The 14,491-nt window shown below is 45.7% G+C and overlaps 1 protein-coding gene across 5 annotated transcripts in view; it reads left to right on the top strand.

Moving 5' to 3' along the window:
- scml2 (Scm polycomb group protein like 2) overlaps positions 1-14,491 on the top strand; it is a 57,136-nt gene that overhangs the window by 29,565 nt on the left and 13,080 nt on the right. For all 5 annotated transcript variants that reach the window (XM_036982040.1, XM_036982041.1, XM_036982044.1 and 2 more), the window contains 2 exons: positions 13,145-13,428; positions 13,918-14,041. In XM_036982040.1, the coding sequence (XP_036837935.1) occupies positions 13,145-13,428; positions 13,918-14,041 (408 nt within the window). The remainder of the gene's footprint in view (positions 1-13,144; positions 13,429-13,917; positions 14,042-14,491) is intronic.

Consider the following 14,491-nt stretch of genomic DNA (forward strand, 5'->3'; position numbering starts at 1 on the left):
AGAATCATTGTAATGTCTAAAGAGCTGTGAGTAGAATCATTGTAACGTCTAAAGAGCTGTGAGTAGAATCATTGTAACGTCTAAAGAGCTGTGAGTAGAATCATTGTAACGTCTAAAGAGCTGTGAGTAGAATCATTGTAACGTCTAAAGAGCTGTGAGTAGAATCATTGTAACGTCTAAAGAGCTGTGAGTAGAATCATTGTAACGTCTAAAGAGCTGTGAGTAGAATCATTGTAACGTCTAAAGAGCTGTGAGTAGAATCATTGTAACGTCTAAAGAGCTGTGAGTAGAATCATTGTAACGTCTAAAGAGCTGTGAGTAGAATCATTGTAACGTCTAAAGAGCTGTGAGTAGAATCATTGTAACGTCTAAAGAGCTGTGAGTAGAATCATTGTAATGTCTAAAGAGCTGTGAGTAGAATCATTGTAACGTCTAAAGAGCTGTGAGTAGAATCATTGTAATGTCTAAAGAGCTGTGAGTAGAATCATTGTAACGTCTAAAGAGCTGTGAGTAGAATCATTGTAACGTCTAAAGAGCTGTGAGTAGAATCATTGTAATGTCTAAAGAGCTGTGAGTAGAATCATTGTAATGTCTAAAGATCTGTGAGTAGAATCTAAAGAGACCAGGAAGCATAGAAATAGAGCGCATAGAGCAGATCTTCTGCTTCTTAGATTTGCTTTCAATGAGAATGAAAGATCAAAATAAAAGCATTTCTATGTGAATTTGGTTGGGTCCCCAAAAAGCGACATATTGCTGCTTTTAAAAGAGGTAATGAACATTTTATAATTTTTAGTCATCTTACAAACATATGTTTTTTAAAATTTTTATGTTCTGTTAAACGTTTGTTTGGTTTGATCATAATTTCTACCAAGTTGTATTAAGAATCTTTTATAAGACATTATCAATGCAACTTGTTGATTTGATGCAGAAGTTAAGATGGAGAAAAACATGTCCTTCCCTGAGCTGCTTTTCAAGACCATGAGATCTATCCTCAGGCTGGGGCCTATTCTCCTCCATCTCCCTTCTAATCAGAGTCTGATTAGGGGATAATTGGCAGAAGATCGGCCTTGGTTATGAGCCATCGGAGGGATGTGGGGGGTAGAGAGGGTGTGGGCGTGGTTGAAGGGGCGGCCTCACACTTTACCCACGTCTCTATTGTTGAACGTCCCCCTGGTTGTTGAGACAGCATGCAGTCTGGTGGACACACAGTGGAGAGAACAGCCCACTGATTATATTGCATTTACATTTCAGTGGTTATCTCGTACACTATTTGAGTTTTTAGTTTGAATGAACAGTGATTGAATAATCAGATTAAGGGATGTACGAAAGTGTACCTGTTATCCATTATGAAATAAACATTATTTTAGTTAAGAGAAGGAACGTGAGAGTCTTCAAACAGTAAGCCATTCAATGACCTTATGAAAGTACATTCAGCCCAGTCTATTATAACCTATAACACTGCTGTCAGTTTGATCAGAGAATCATTTCTAGACTAAATCCTTCCCATGCTAATGTACAATTAGGAATGTGTTCATTTCATTTTCCTCATTAGCAAAAGGATGTTTTGGGTTTCCAAATGCAGATGTTTTTAAAATTATTTTAGCAATCAGAAAATAATACATTTTAAAAAATATATATTTTTTGTATAATTTTTGATCCTGGTATATAGTTAATTTTTTCCTTAAACATTAACTCTCTCTATTGTAGATTTTATTAAAAAAATATAAAGTAGTTTAGATTTGAGTCGCCAACTTTGACTTTTTCATCAAAGTCAAATGAACTTTAGTTTCATGAGGTGAAATGAACTTTAGTTTCATGAGGTGAATTGAACTTTAGTTTCATGAGGTGAATTGAACTTTAGTTTCATGAGGTGAATTGAACTTTAGTTTCATGAGGTGAAATGAACTTTAGCGTCTGTGTCATACAATTAAACATTAGTTTATCAAATTACGTTTTCGTGGTGTAAAAAAAACAACAACTATGTACTGGCAGCCAAACAGTTTACGTCTTGGTGCTCTACTGTTAGAGTAGAGAATGACAATTACAGAAGAAAAGTGTCATTTTAGTATTGTAGTGAATAGATTTTTTTTCATTCATAAAATAATAATTTAATTCCATTGTATAAAAATGCCACACATGCTCGTCATCAGTAAATGAGGAATAACTGTTGCTTTTTCAAAACAAACACTGTGGATCACACTTTCATTCTTATTTACCACATCAATTAAAGTAACATGATAATTCCTCTTCATTAACTATGTGTTTGTAAAGAAACAACTAAGGGAGTGTGCTGAAGGAGATTTCTATCTGTTGTCTTTGGTTGGTTGTGTCTGTTCTACCTCACTAGCGTTAGTAATGCATGATGGGAAAAACAACAGCCTCTTTAATCGGACACTTTTAGAACAGACCATTTATGAATTTATTAGGGGAACCATTTCCTGTAGTTGACAGTCCTACACCCTAACCCCACCGGCAGGCTGCCAAGCAACACCCCCATTTCTGATCGTTTTATTAAAACCTGAAGTAAATAACTGGCTCCATGGTGAAATAACCATATGAGCAGCATTGAGGTCCTGTTTTCTGGAGATGAAACAGTATTTGTTTGCCTCAGATCAGTCAGATTAGAATGAGACTTTCTGAAGCAGGAGGGTTGCTTCCTAGATGGCACCCTATTCCCTTTATAGTGCACTACTTTAGACCAGGGGGCGAATGACACCCTATTCCCTTCATAGTGTACTACTTTAGACCAGGGCCCTATTCCCTATATAGTGCACTACTTTAGACCAGGGCCCCTATAAAGGGCACAGGGTGTTATTTGAGACAGACAGGGTATCTAAAGCCGTGGCTGCTACTGCTCCGTGCTCCCTGCCACTGTTTCCTGCCCCTATCCACGCTGTCTTTCACCAGGTCCTCCAGGGACGTCTGAATAGGCTTGGGTTACGGAGAGAGGGATGAGGGATCACCCCCCCTCTTTTTGGGTTCCAAGTCGGGGAGACCCCTCTCTCCCCTGTCCTCCCATTCTCCTGGAGGGTTGTCTGAGCCTTCTAATGCAGCCTACAGGAGACCTCTTGTGCCCATTCCTCAATCGGGGTCCTCTCATCCATTTGAACCTTTTACACCCCACCCCCACCCCTCTCCCCAGGCACCCCGCCTCTCAACCCCCCTCACCCCCTCAGAGAGTTGGGCAGGGGCTTGGCGAGGAGAGTGAACGGCAGGCAGGTGACCGATGAGCACTGTCAATATAGCTCTTTGATCACGTGCATAAAACCCTTCCCCCTTTACCCCTCCCTCCCACTCCTCCTCCTCCGCCTGCTAGCCTCATCCACCCCCCTCCTCTTTCCCTGCGATGCAAATCAGCCGTTCTGCTCTCTGCTGCTCTGCTCTGTTCATTCACAGGGACAGAGGGAGGGGCCACTAGTAGCTAGCTCCTCCTGTTTCTAATGCCGCCTCAGTCAGGCAGGCAGCAGCATGGGGCTTTGTTGTGGACTGGAGCTGGACAGAGAAAGAGAGAACGAGGGAAGGAGAGATAAATAGGGAGAATAGAGAGAGAGAGAGAGAGAGAGGAAGGGGGAGAGAGAGAGAGAGAGACCCTGACGTTAACCAGGGGTCAAACTAGTAAAGAGGGGCTGTTCTGTTGTTGTGGACTACTACTGCTGCTGTTGCTCCCCGGAAACATAGCACCGTGTTGGGAGTTCCTGGTGAGTTTGCTGCCTCTGCTTTTGTCTCGGGTCTATTTTTAACTGGTGGCGGCTGTTCAGTTCCTCTTCCTCTCACGTGAGAGCCCGGCGTTAGACTTCGTCTTCGTTAGCAGTCGGTTTCTAGAAAGGAGGGAATCCACTGTTTGTGTGAATGAAGGGCTGTTGCATCTCAGTCACCCGTAGATGTAGTTCATGCAGATGATGTAGCTATTGTTTGCATGGCCCTGACTGTTTCAACCACTCTCTTTGTTTGCTCTGCTTGATTTGAATGATTGAAATGAGTGCTCGTAGGGAACAGTCCTTGATATTTAGGACGACTGGTCTCTGCTCAGGGTTGGTATGTGTGTCTACCGCCTATCGTATAATGTACACATGTTAAATCAATTTATGACTGTTAAGACAACGTAGTTGTGTTAGAACCATGCAAATGGCTTTATAAATGTAAATTCCAGAATATAATTGTCCATACATTTAAATACACTATTTAGCCCTTAGAGAATTGCTTTACTCTCTTATGTTTATGGAAATATTCACCCATCTTTTTATGCAAAAACCTTGTTTCTAATTATTACAACATCTTTGAAGTGGAACTACATTTCCATCCGGTTAAAAAGGTTTTTCAGTATAAAAGTAATTGTTCTGTTGGATGTTTGACACAGTAACAGATTGTTTAAATGGGTCTACCTGGGGCTATCAGTACCACCCTACCCCCTCTCTAAACCCCAGTCCTCCCCTGGTCTACCATACTACCTCCTCTCTAAACCCTAGTCCTCCCCTGGTCTACCATACTACCTCCTCTCTAAACCCTAGTCCTCTCCTGGTCTACCACCCTACCTCCTCTCTAAACCCCAGTCCTCTCCTGGTCTACCATACTACCTCCTCTCTAAACCCCAGTCCTCTCCTGGTCTACCACCCTACCTCCTCTCTAAACCCCAGTCCTCTCCTGGTCTACCACCCTACCCCCTCTAACCCAGTCCTCTCCTGGTCTACCATACTACCCCCTCTCTAAACCCTACTCCTCTCCTGGTCTACCATACTACCTCCTCTCTAAACCCCAGTCCTCTCCTGGTCTACCACCCTACCTCCTCTCTAAACCCCAGTCCTCTCCTGGTCTACCATACTACCTCCTCTCTAAACCCTAGTCCTCTCCTGGTCTACCATACTACCTCCTGTCTAAACCCCAGTCCTCTCCTGGTCTACCACCCTACCCCCTCTAACCCAGTCCTCCCCTGGTCTACCACCCTACCCCCTCTCTAAACCCCAGTCGTCTCCTGGTCTACCATGCTACCTCCTCTCTAAACCCCAGTCGTCTCCTGGTCTACCATACTACCTCCTCTCTAAACCCCAGTCGTCTCCTGGTCTACCATACTACCTCCTCTCTAAACCCTAGTCCTCTCCTGGTCTACCATACTACCTCCTCTCTAAACCCCAGTCCTCTCCTGGTCTACCACCCTACCTCCTCTCTAAACCCCAGTCCTCTCCTGGTCTACCACCCTACCCCCTCTAACCCAGTCCTCTCCTGGTCTACCATACTACCCCATCTCTAAACCCTAGTCCTCTCCTGGTCTACCATACTACCTCCTGTCTAAACCCCAGTCCTCTCCTGGTCTACCACCCTACCCCCTCTAACCCAGTCCTCCCCTGGTCTACCACCCTACCCCCTCTCTAAACCCCTACCCCCTCTCTAAACCCCAGTCCTCTCCTGGTCTACCACCCTACCCCCTCTCTAAACCCCAGTCCTCCCCTGGTCTACCATACTACCTCCTCTCTAAACCCCAGTCCTCTCCTGGTCTACCATACTACCTCCTCTCTAAACCCCAGTCCTCTCCTGGTCTACCATACTACCTCCTCTCTAAACCACAGTCCTCCCCTCTAAACCCCAGTCCTCCTCTCTAATCCCCAGTCCTCCCCTGGTCTACCATACTACCCCCTCTCTAAACCCCAGTCCTCCCCTGGTCTACCATACTACCTCTCTAAACCCCAGTCCTCCCCTGGTCTACCATACTACCTCCTCTCTAAACCCCAGTCCTCCCCTGGTCTACCATACTATCCCCTCTCTAAACCCCAGTCCAGTCCTCTCCTGGTCTACCATACTACCTCCTCTCTAAACCCCAGTCCAGTCCTCTCCTGGTCTACCATACTACCCCCTCTCTAAACCCCAGTCCTCCCCTGGTCTACCATACTACCTCCTCTCTAAACCCCAGTCCTCCCCTGGTCTACCATACTACCTCCTCTCTAAACCCCAGTCCTCTCCTGGTCTACCATTCTACCTCCTCTCTAAACCCCAGTCCAGTCCTCTCCTGGTCTACCATACTACCTCCTCTCTAAACCCCAGTCCTCACCTGGTCTACCATACTACCCCCTCTCTAAACCCCAGTCCTCCCCTCTAAACCCCAGTCCTCTCCTCTAAACCCCAGTCCTCTCCTGGTCTACCATACTACCTTCTCTCTAAACCCCAGTCCAGTCCTCTCCTGGTCTACCATACTACCTCCTCTCTAAACCCCAGTCCTCCCCTGGTCTACCATACTACCCCCTCTCTAAACCCCAGTCCTCTCCTGGTCTACCATACTACCTCCTCTCTAAACCCCAGTCCTCCCCTGGTCTACCATACTACCTCCTCTCTAAACCCCAGTCCTCCCCTGTTCTACCATACTACCCCCTCTCTAAACCCCAGTCTAGTCCTCTCCTGGTCTACCATACTACCTCCTCTCTAAACCCCAGTCCAGTCCTCTCCTGGTCTACCATACTACCCCCTCTCTAAACCCCAGTCCTCCCCTGGTCTACCATACTACCTCCTCTGTAAACCCCAGTCCTCCTCTCTAAACCCCAGTCCTCCCCTGGTCTACCATACTACCTCCTCTCTAAACCCCAGTCCTCCCCTGGTCTACCATACTACCTCCTCTCTAAACCCCAGTCCTCCCCTGGTCTACCATACTACCTCCTCTCCAAACCCCAGTCCTCTCCTGGTCTACCATACTACCTCCTCTCTAAACCCTAGTCCTCCCATGGTCTACCATACTACCTCCTCTCTAAACCTCAGTCCTCCCCTGGTCTACCATACTACCCCCTCTCTAAACCCCAGTCCTCCCCTCTAAACCCCAGTCCTCTCCTGGTCTACCAAACTACCTCCTCTCTAAACCCCAGTCCTCCCCTGGTCTACCATACTACATCCTCTCTAAACCCCAGTCCTCCTGGTCTACCATACTACCTCCTCTCTAAACCCCAGTCCTCCCCTGGTCTACCATACTACCCCCTCTCTAAACCCCAGTCCTCTCCTGGTCTACCATACTACCTCCTCTCTAAACCCCAGTCCTCCCCTGGTCTCAAAGCATGTGATTCATTTTCACATTGCACCAGGGAGCTCAATCAAGAAGGATCTGCGACAGAACCAGATTCCCTCCACAGCTCCCAGTTCAAACTGAAATATTACAGGAGGGAGAGCTGGGTTATACGGCTTGAGGCGTGGCCAAACACACACACACACAGGCCCCGACGCAACCCCCAACCAGTCATCCAAGCCGCCAGGCAGGAGCCACACTTCTCAGCCCCAGTAGCAGCGCCCCTCACCGCCCCGGGGCTCCAGACCTCCTGGCCACCGGGTCACTGGGTCAGCCTGAAATTACCCGTCATGATTAACTCCTTACACTCCTACTGCAGAACACAGGACAGGTTTAATGGAATGGAATGGAAGGCTCTATGTTAGAACAACTAGGGGGACAGTTTAATATCAACTGAATGGAAGTTAAACTTTGTCTTGACTTGGAACTAAAATAGTTTTTTGTCTATTGCTCACTAAGCTGTTGTAGAGAGGTGGAGTATTGTAGTGTGTCTGTGTGAGCTAGAGTGAATGTGTGTGTGTGTGTGTCCCTGGCTGTGTGTGTGTGTGTGTGGGGGGGGGGGGGGTAGCCCTAGCCCTAGCCCTGCCCCGCCCCTAGTGAGTGATCTTTCCCTCCTTGTGAAACAAAACACTCGTCTATTCTTCCCCCACTTTCCCTCATCTCTCAATGAAACCTTTTTCCAAGATGCTTAAGCAGCCATAGAGGCATTTTGCTGGGCCATAGAGAATACTGTAGAGCCAGCCATAGAGGCATTTTGCTGGGCCATAGAGAACGTTGTAGAGCCAGCCATAGAGGCATTTTGCTGGCACTTAGAGAATACTGTAGAGCCAGCCATAGAGGCATTTTGCTGGCCTTTAGAGAATACTGTAGAGCCAGCCATAGAGGTATTTTGCTGGCCCTTAGAGAATGCAGTAGAGCCAGCCATAGAGGCATTTTGCTGGCCTTTAGAGAATACTGTAGAGCCAGCCATAGAGGTATTTTGCTGGCCCTTAGAGAATGCAGTAGAGCCAGCAATAGCGGCATTTTGCTGGCCTTTAGAGAATACTGTAGAGCCAGCCATAGAGGCATTTTGCTGGCCCTTAGAGAATGCAGTAGAGCCAGCCATAGAGGCATTTTGCTGGCCTTTAGAGAATACTGTAGAGCCAGCCATAGAGGCATTTTGCTGGCCCTTAGAGAATGCAGTAGAGCCAGCCATAGAGGCATTTTGCTGGCCCTTAGAGAATGCAGTAGAGCCAGCCATAGAGGCATTTTGCTGGCCCTTAGAGAACGTTGTAGAGCCAGCCATAGAGGCATTTTGCTGGCCCTTAGAGAACGTTGTAGAGCCAGCCATAGAGGCATTTTGCTGGCACTTAGAGAACACAGTAGAGGTCTGCTCTCTACTAGACAACCAGTCTAGAGTTCTGTTGAAATGGGAGATGTTTATCATGGCATATTTGACACACACTGCTACTAATAATAAAACTCATGGACTGACTGAATCGTGGACTGACTGAGTCGTGGACTGACTGAATCGTGGACTGACTGAATCGTGGACTGGCTGAATCGTGGACTGACCGGATCGTGGACTGACCGAATCGTGTACTGACCGAATCGTGGACTGACTGAATCGTGGACTGACTGAATCGTGGACTGACTGAATCGTGGACTGACTGAATCGTGGACTGGCTGAATCGTGGACTGACCGAATCGTGGACTGACCGAATCGTGTACTGACCGAATCGTGGACTGACTGAATCGTGGACTGACCGAATCGTGGACTGACCGAATCGTGGACTGACTGAATCGTGGACTGACTGAATCGTGGACTGACTGAATCGTGGACTGACTGAATCGTGGACTGACTGAATCGTGGACTGGCTGAATCGTGGACTGGCTGAATCGTGGACTGACTGAATCGTGGACTGACTGAATCGTGGACTGACTGAATCGTGGACTGACTGAATCGTGGACTGACTGAATCGTGGACTGACTGAATCGTGGACTGACTGAATCGTGGACTGATTGAATCGTGGACTGACTTGTGCGGCCGGGGCCACTGGCTGCTTTTGTGTGATTACCCACAATGCCTTTCAATGTCTTTCTCTGGACGTGCCATTTTTTCCACCTCTATTGATGGATGGGTTGACTTGACGCTTTGAATGGCAGATCTCCTCCTAGACCTTCCACTCCCATTGTGTTGCTGGGCCAGATATAGAGAGAGAGAGAGAGAGGGACCAGAAGGAGAGAAGGCATTGAGCTCCAGTAGAATTTAAAAGTCTAAGTCAGTAGTCTGCTGGTCCTGATAAGAATTAGTTATAAATGACAGATGAGATTAAATAGAGCAGTAATGAGAGAAGGATATCTGAATATGGTAGTTTTACCTGCTGCTGAATGAATGAATGAATACAACCCTTCCCTTATGGGAATAATTGACACATAAACAAACATTACAATAACTCACTATGATAATTAAATGATAATTCCTCTTCCAGTGTTCTCTGCATTGCGCCTTCCATAAAGAGTGAAACAAATAATCTATATATATATCTCAATACCTAATAGAAAATAAGGTTATCCTGCTAGTGTTTGTCATTATAGCTGGTTTAGGGATGTGTTTAGTCCTGTCTATATAATGAGTGTTTGTCATTATAGCTGGTTTAGGGATGTGTTTAGCCCTGTCTATAGAATGAGTGTTTGTCATTATAGCTGGTTTAGGGATGTGTTTAGTTCTGTCTATATAATGAGTGTTTGTCATTATAGCTGGTTTAGGGATGTGTTTAGCCCTGTCTATATAATGAGTGTTTGTCATTATAGCTGGTTTAGGGATGTGTTTAGCCCTGTCTATAGAATGAGTGTTTGTCATTATAGCTGGTTTAGGGATGTGTTTAGTTCTGTCTATATAATGAGTGTTTGTCATTATAGCTGGGTTAGGGATGTGTTTAGCCCTGTCTATAGAATGAGTGTTTGTCATTATAGCTGGTTTAGGGATGTGTTTAGTTCTGTCTATATAATGAGTGTTTGTCATTATAGCTGGGTTAGGGATGTGTTTAGCCCTGTCTATAGAATGAGTGTTTGTCATTATAGCTGGTTTAGGGATGTGTTTAGTTCTGTCTATATAATGAGTGTTTGTCATTATAGCTGGTTTAGGGATGTGTTTAGTTCTGTCTATATAATGAGTGTTTGTCATTATAGCTGGTTTAGGGATGTGTTTAGTTCTGTCTATATAATAAGTGTTTGTCATTATAGCTGGTTTAGGGATGTGTTTAGTTCTGTCTATATAATGAGTGTTTGTCATTATAGCTGGTTTAGGGATGTGTTTAGCTACAATGCCCTGTCTATATAATGAGTGTTTGTCATTATAGCTGGGTTAGGGATGTGTTTAGTTCTGTCTATATAATTAGTGCCCTGTATACCGAGCTGTTTAAATACAAAGATTTCAACCCTTAGCAAACCTCACCTCTAGAAAACCCCAGTGTCTGTATATTAGACTAGGTTTTCATTTTGTTCAAATTTCTTTTAAACTATTGATTGGCATCGCAGTGTTATAACAAACCTAAACCTCATAGTAGTAATGGTAGGCTTGAGTTCAGTAATTGAACATGTAACAGTAGCCTAGTGTTGTGATCTAGGTGAGATGAAGGCAGGCTGTCTGCAGAAGGGGATTACCTGGCTGGTCTCAGGGGAGCCTGACCCCTGACCTCTATAATGAAAAGGGGGAGGGCCCCAGACAAAAGACTTGTTAGACCCAGAGAACACAACACACTGGAAACGTATCCCTTGTCCCCAATGTGATGGAATACTCTGGTATGTCTCACCTTTTCCTCTTTAAGATCCCTGCCTCTACTGCCTCATTTTCCTGCTCTTAAAGATCCCTGCCTCTACTGCTTCCTTTTCCTGCTCTTAAAGATCCCTGCCTCTACTGCTTCCTTTTCCTGCTCTTAAAGATCCCTGCCTCTACTGCTTCCTTTTCCTGCTCTTAAAGATTCCTGCCTCTACTGCTTCCCTTTCCTCCTCTTAAAGATTCCTGCCTCTACTGCTTCCTTTCCTCCTCTTAAAGATTCCTGCCTCTACTGCTTCCTTTCCTGCTCTTAAAGATTCCTGCCTCTACTGCTTCCCTTTCCTCCTCTTAAAGATCCCTGCCTCTACTGCTTCCTTTCCTCCTCTTAAAGATCCCTGCCTCTACTGCTTCCTTTCCTCCTCTTAAAGATTCCTGCCTCTACTGCTTCCTTTTCCTGCTCTTAAAGATTCCTGCCTCTACTGCTTCCTTTTCCTGCTCTTAAAGATCCCTGCCTCTACTGCTTCCTTTTCCTGCTCTTAAAGATTCCTGCCTCTACTGCTTCCTTTTCCTCCTCTTAAAGATTCCTGCCTCTACTGCTTCCTTTTCCTCCCTTAAAGATCCCTGCCTCTACTGCCTCCTTTTCCTCCTCTTAAAGATTCCTGCCTCTACTGCTTCCCTTTCCTCCTCTTAAAGATTCCTGCCTCTACTGCTTCCTTTTCCTGCTCTTAAAGATTCCTGCCTCTACTGCTTCCTTTTCCTCCTCTTAAAGATTCCTGCCTCTACTGCTTCCTTTTCCTCCCTTAAAGATCCCTGCCTCTACTGCCTCCTTTTCCTCCTCTTAAAGATTCCTGCCTCTACTGCTTCCCTTTCCTCCTCTTAAAGATTCCTGCCTCTACTGCTTCCTTTTCCTGCTCTTAAAGATCCCTGCCTCTACTGCTTCCTTTTCCTCCTCTTAAAGATCCCTGCCTCTACTGCTTCCTTTTCCTGCTCTTAAAGATCCCTGCCTCTACTGCTTCCTTTTCCTCCTCTTAAAGATCCCTGCCTCTACTGCTTCCCTTTCCTCATCTTAAAGATTCCAACCATTCCTTTCACTGACTCAATGTTTTGAGGGGAAAATGGGCGAACAGCGAACACTTGAAATGTAGCCAACCAATGTGACGCTTTGGATATTCTAAAGAACCTTTGGCTGCCTGGCTGGAGCTGGGGGGAGGTAGATTGTTTGTGTGTGGAATTGGATTGGAAGTAGTGTTATGTATGAAGTCTGACTTTGAGCTGTGGCTTTTGAATCAAAGCGGGAAGATCAAAGTTGTTATTCATGTGTGTCAGACGGTGTTTGATCTACTGCTGCTGCAGAGTGTAGACTCGCTTCACCTCAGTGGAATTCTTAACGCGTATCGGAACAGACAGTGATTGATTTGTGTGTGTGTGTCCAGGAAGTCCTCCTGTTTTGCCTCCCAGAACCGTAGCTCCCCTTTTCATAAGCCTTAATACCATGGATTCATTCAACAATAGCTGAATTTAAAAGCAACATTATTAAATGAACCTTGGGTAAGAAACAAACAGCTATGGCCATTATAAGCTGTGTTTTCAGTTGTTGTGGATGACTGAACTCTATGTTTTCAGTTGTTGTGGATTACTGAACGCTATGTTTTCAGTTGTTGTGGATGACTGAACTCTATGTTTTCAGTTGTTGTGGATGACTGAACTCTATGTTTTCAGTTGTTGTGGATTACTGAACGCTATGTTTTCAGTTGTTGTGGATGACTGAACGCTATGTTTTCAGTTGTTGTGGATGACTGAACTCTATGTTTTCAGTTGTTGTGGATGACTGAACGCTGTGTTTTCAGTTGTTGTGGATGACTGAACTCTATGTTTTCAGTTGTTGTGGATGACTGAACGCTGTGTTTTCAGTTGTTGTGGATGACTGAACGCTGTGTTTTCAGTTGTAGTGGATGACTGAACGCTATGTTTTCAGTTGTTGTGGATGACTGAACGCTGTGTTTTCAGTTGTTGTGGATGACTGAACGCTATGTTTTCAGTTGTTGTGGATGACTGAACGCTGTGTTTTCAGTTGTTGTGGATGACTGAACGCTGTGTTTTCAGTTGTTGTGGATGACTGAACGCTGTGTTTTCAGTTGTTGTGGATGACTGAACGCTGTGTTTTCAGTTGTTGTGGATGACTGAACTCTATGTTTTCAGTTGTTGTGGATGACTGAACGCTGTGTTTTCAGTTGTTGTGGATGACTGAACGCTATGTTTTCAGTTGACTGAACTCCTGGTGATGTTGCAGTGGCGAATAACATCCCATCATGATTTTCTAATTCCACTTGTTGCCTTTCCTCTCGTTTCAGTCACCCTCCCCAAGGCCCTCTTCCTCCCAGCCTCCTCCTCTCCCCCCGCCCCCTCCAGACGCTCCATGCAGTCCCCCTCCTCCTATCGCCTGCCCCATCCGCTGCCCCCTCTGCCCGTGCGGAAGGGGGTCCGGGGCCGGCGCCCCAAACTGCAGACCATCGCCCTGCTCAAGGCAGCGGCAGAGGCAGCAGCGGAGGCTGCTCTGAATGGTACGCCACAGGTCTCCGGCTCCCAGCTAGCACCCAGACCCCATAAGAAGAGGGGGCCCAAGCCTGGGAGCAAGGTAAGGGCCTATGGTCAATGAACCTGTTTCCTGGATCCAGATTGAGTTTAGTACTGGACTGAAAAAGTATGCTTATTGGAACAGCAGTTGTATTGTCTGTCTGTTTAATGAAATGTGTGACTGGTTGCAGTGATTGGCTCCAGTCAACACTCCCGGAGGAATTTTACCTCCAGTCCAATCACTTTACACAATGTTGTATGACGACATCACAGTGGTATTACTACAGTAGGGGTGCTGTGTAGTGTCGGTATATGATAGGGATCGAAGACTTGTCAGTGAACGGCAGGAGCCTAGTGGTTAGAGCGTTGGACTAGTAAACGGTAGGTTGCAAGTTCAAACCCCCGAGCTGACAAGGTACAAATCTGTCGTTCTGCCCCTGAACAGGCAGTTAACCCACTGTTCCTAGGCTGTCATTGAAAATAAGAGTTTGTTCTTAACTGACTTGCCTGGTTAAATAAAGGTTAAATAAAAAAGGTTGTGTTTGTTCAGAGGAAGCCACGTGTGCTGCCCTCCTCGGGGACAGGCTCTGTATATACTACTACAGCCTCTGAGACCAGACTGATCAACAACGTTCATGGACCGAAGGACAACAGCCCCGGAGTGGTCTCCACAGGTAAGACTCAGTCCTGTCAGATAAATTATAACATTGATGCAGTTTAACAGATCGCTGTATTAACAGATATACACATTAGACCTGCTCTTTCCTTGACATAGACTGATCAGGTGAAGCTATGATCCCTTATTGATGTAACTTGTTAAATCCTCTTCAATCAGTGTAGATGAAGGGGAGGTTAAACAAGGATTTTTAAGCCTTGAGACAATTGAGACATGGATTGTGTGTGTGCCATTCAGAGGGTGATTGGGCAAGACAAAGGATTTAAGTGCCTTTGAACGGGGTATGGTAGTAGGTGCCAGGCACACCGGTTTGGGTCAAGAACGCTGCTGGGGTTTTCACACTCAACAGTTTCCTGTGTGTATCAAGAATGGTCCACCAGTCAAAGGACACCCAGCCATCTTGACACAACTGTGGGAAGCATTAGAGTCAACATGGTCCAGCATCTCT

The sequence above is a fragment of the Oncorhynchus mykiss genome, chromosome 7, assembly GCF_013265735.2.
Source record: "Oncorhynchus mykiss isolate Arlee chromosome 7, USDA_OmykA_1.1, whole genome shotgun sequence".
Classification (NCBI taxonomy): domain Eukaryota; kingdom Metazoa; phylum Chordata; class Actinopteri; order Salmoniformes; family Salmonidae; genus Oncorhynchus; species Oncorhynchus mykiss.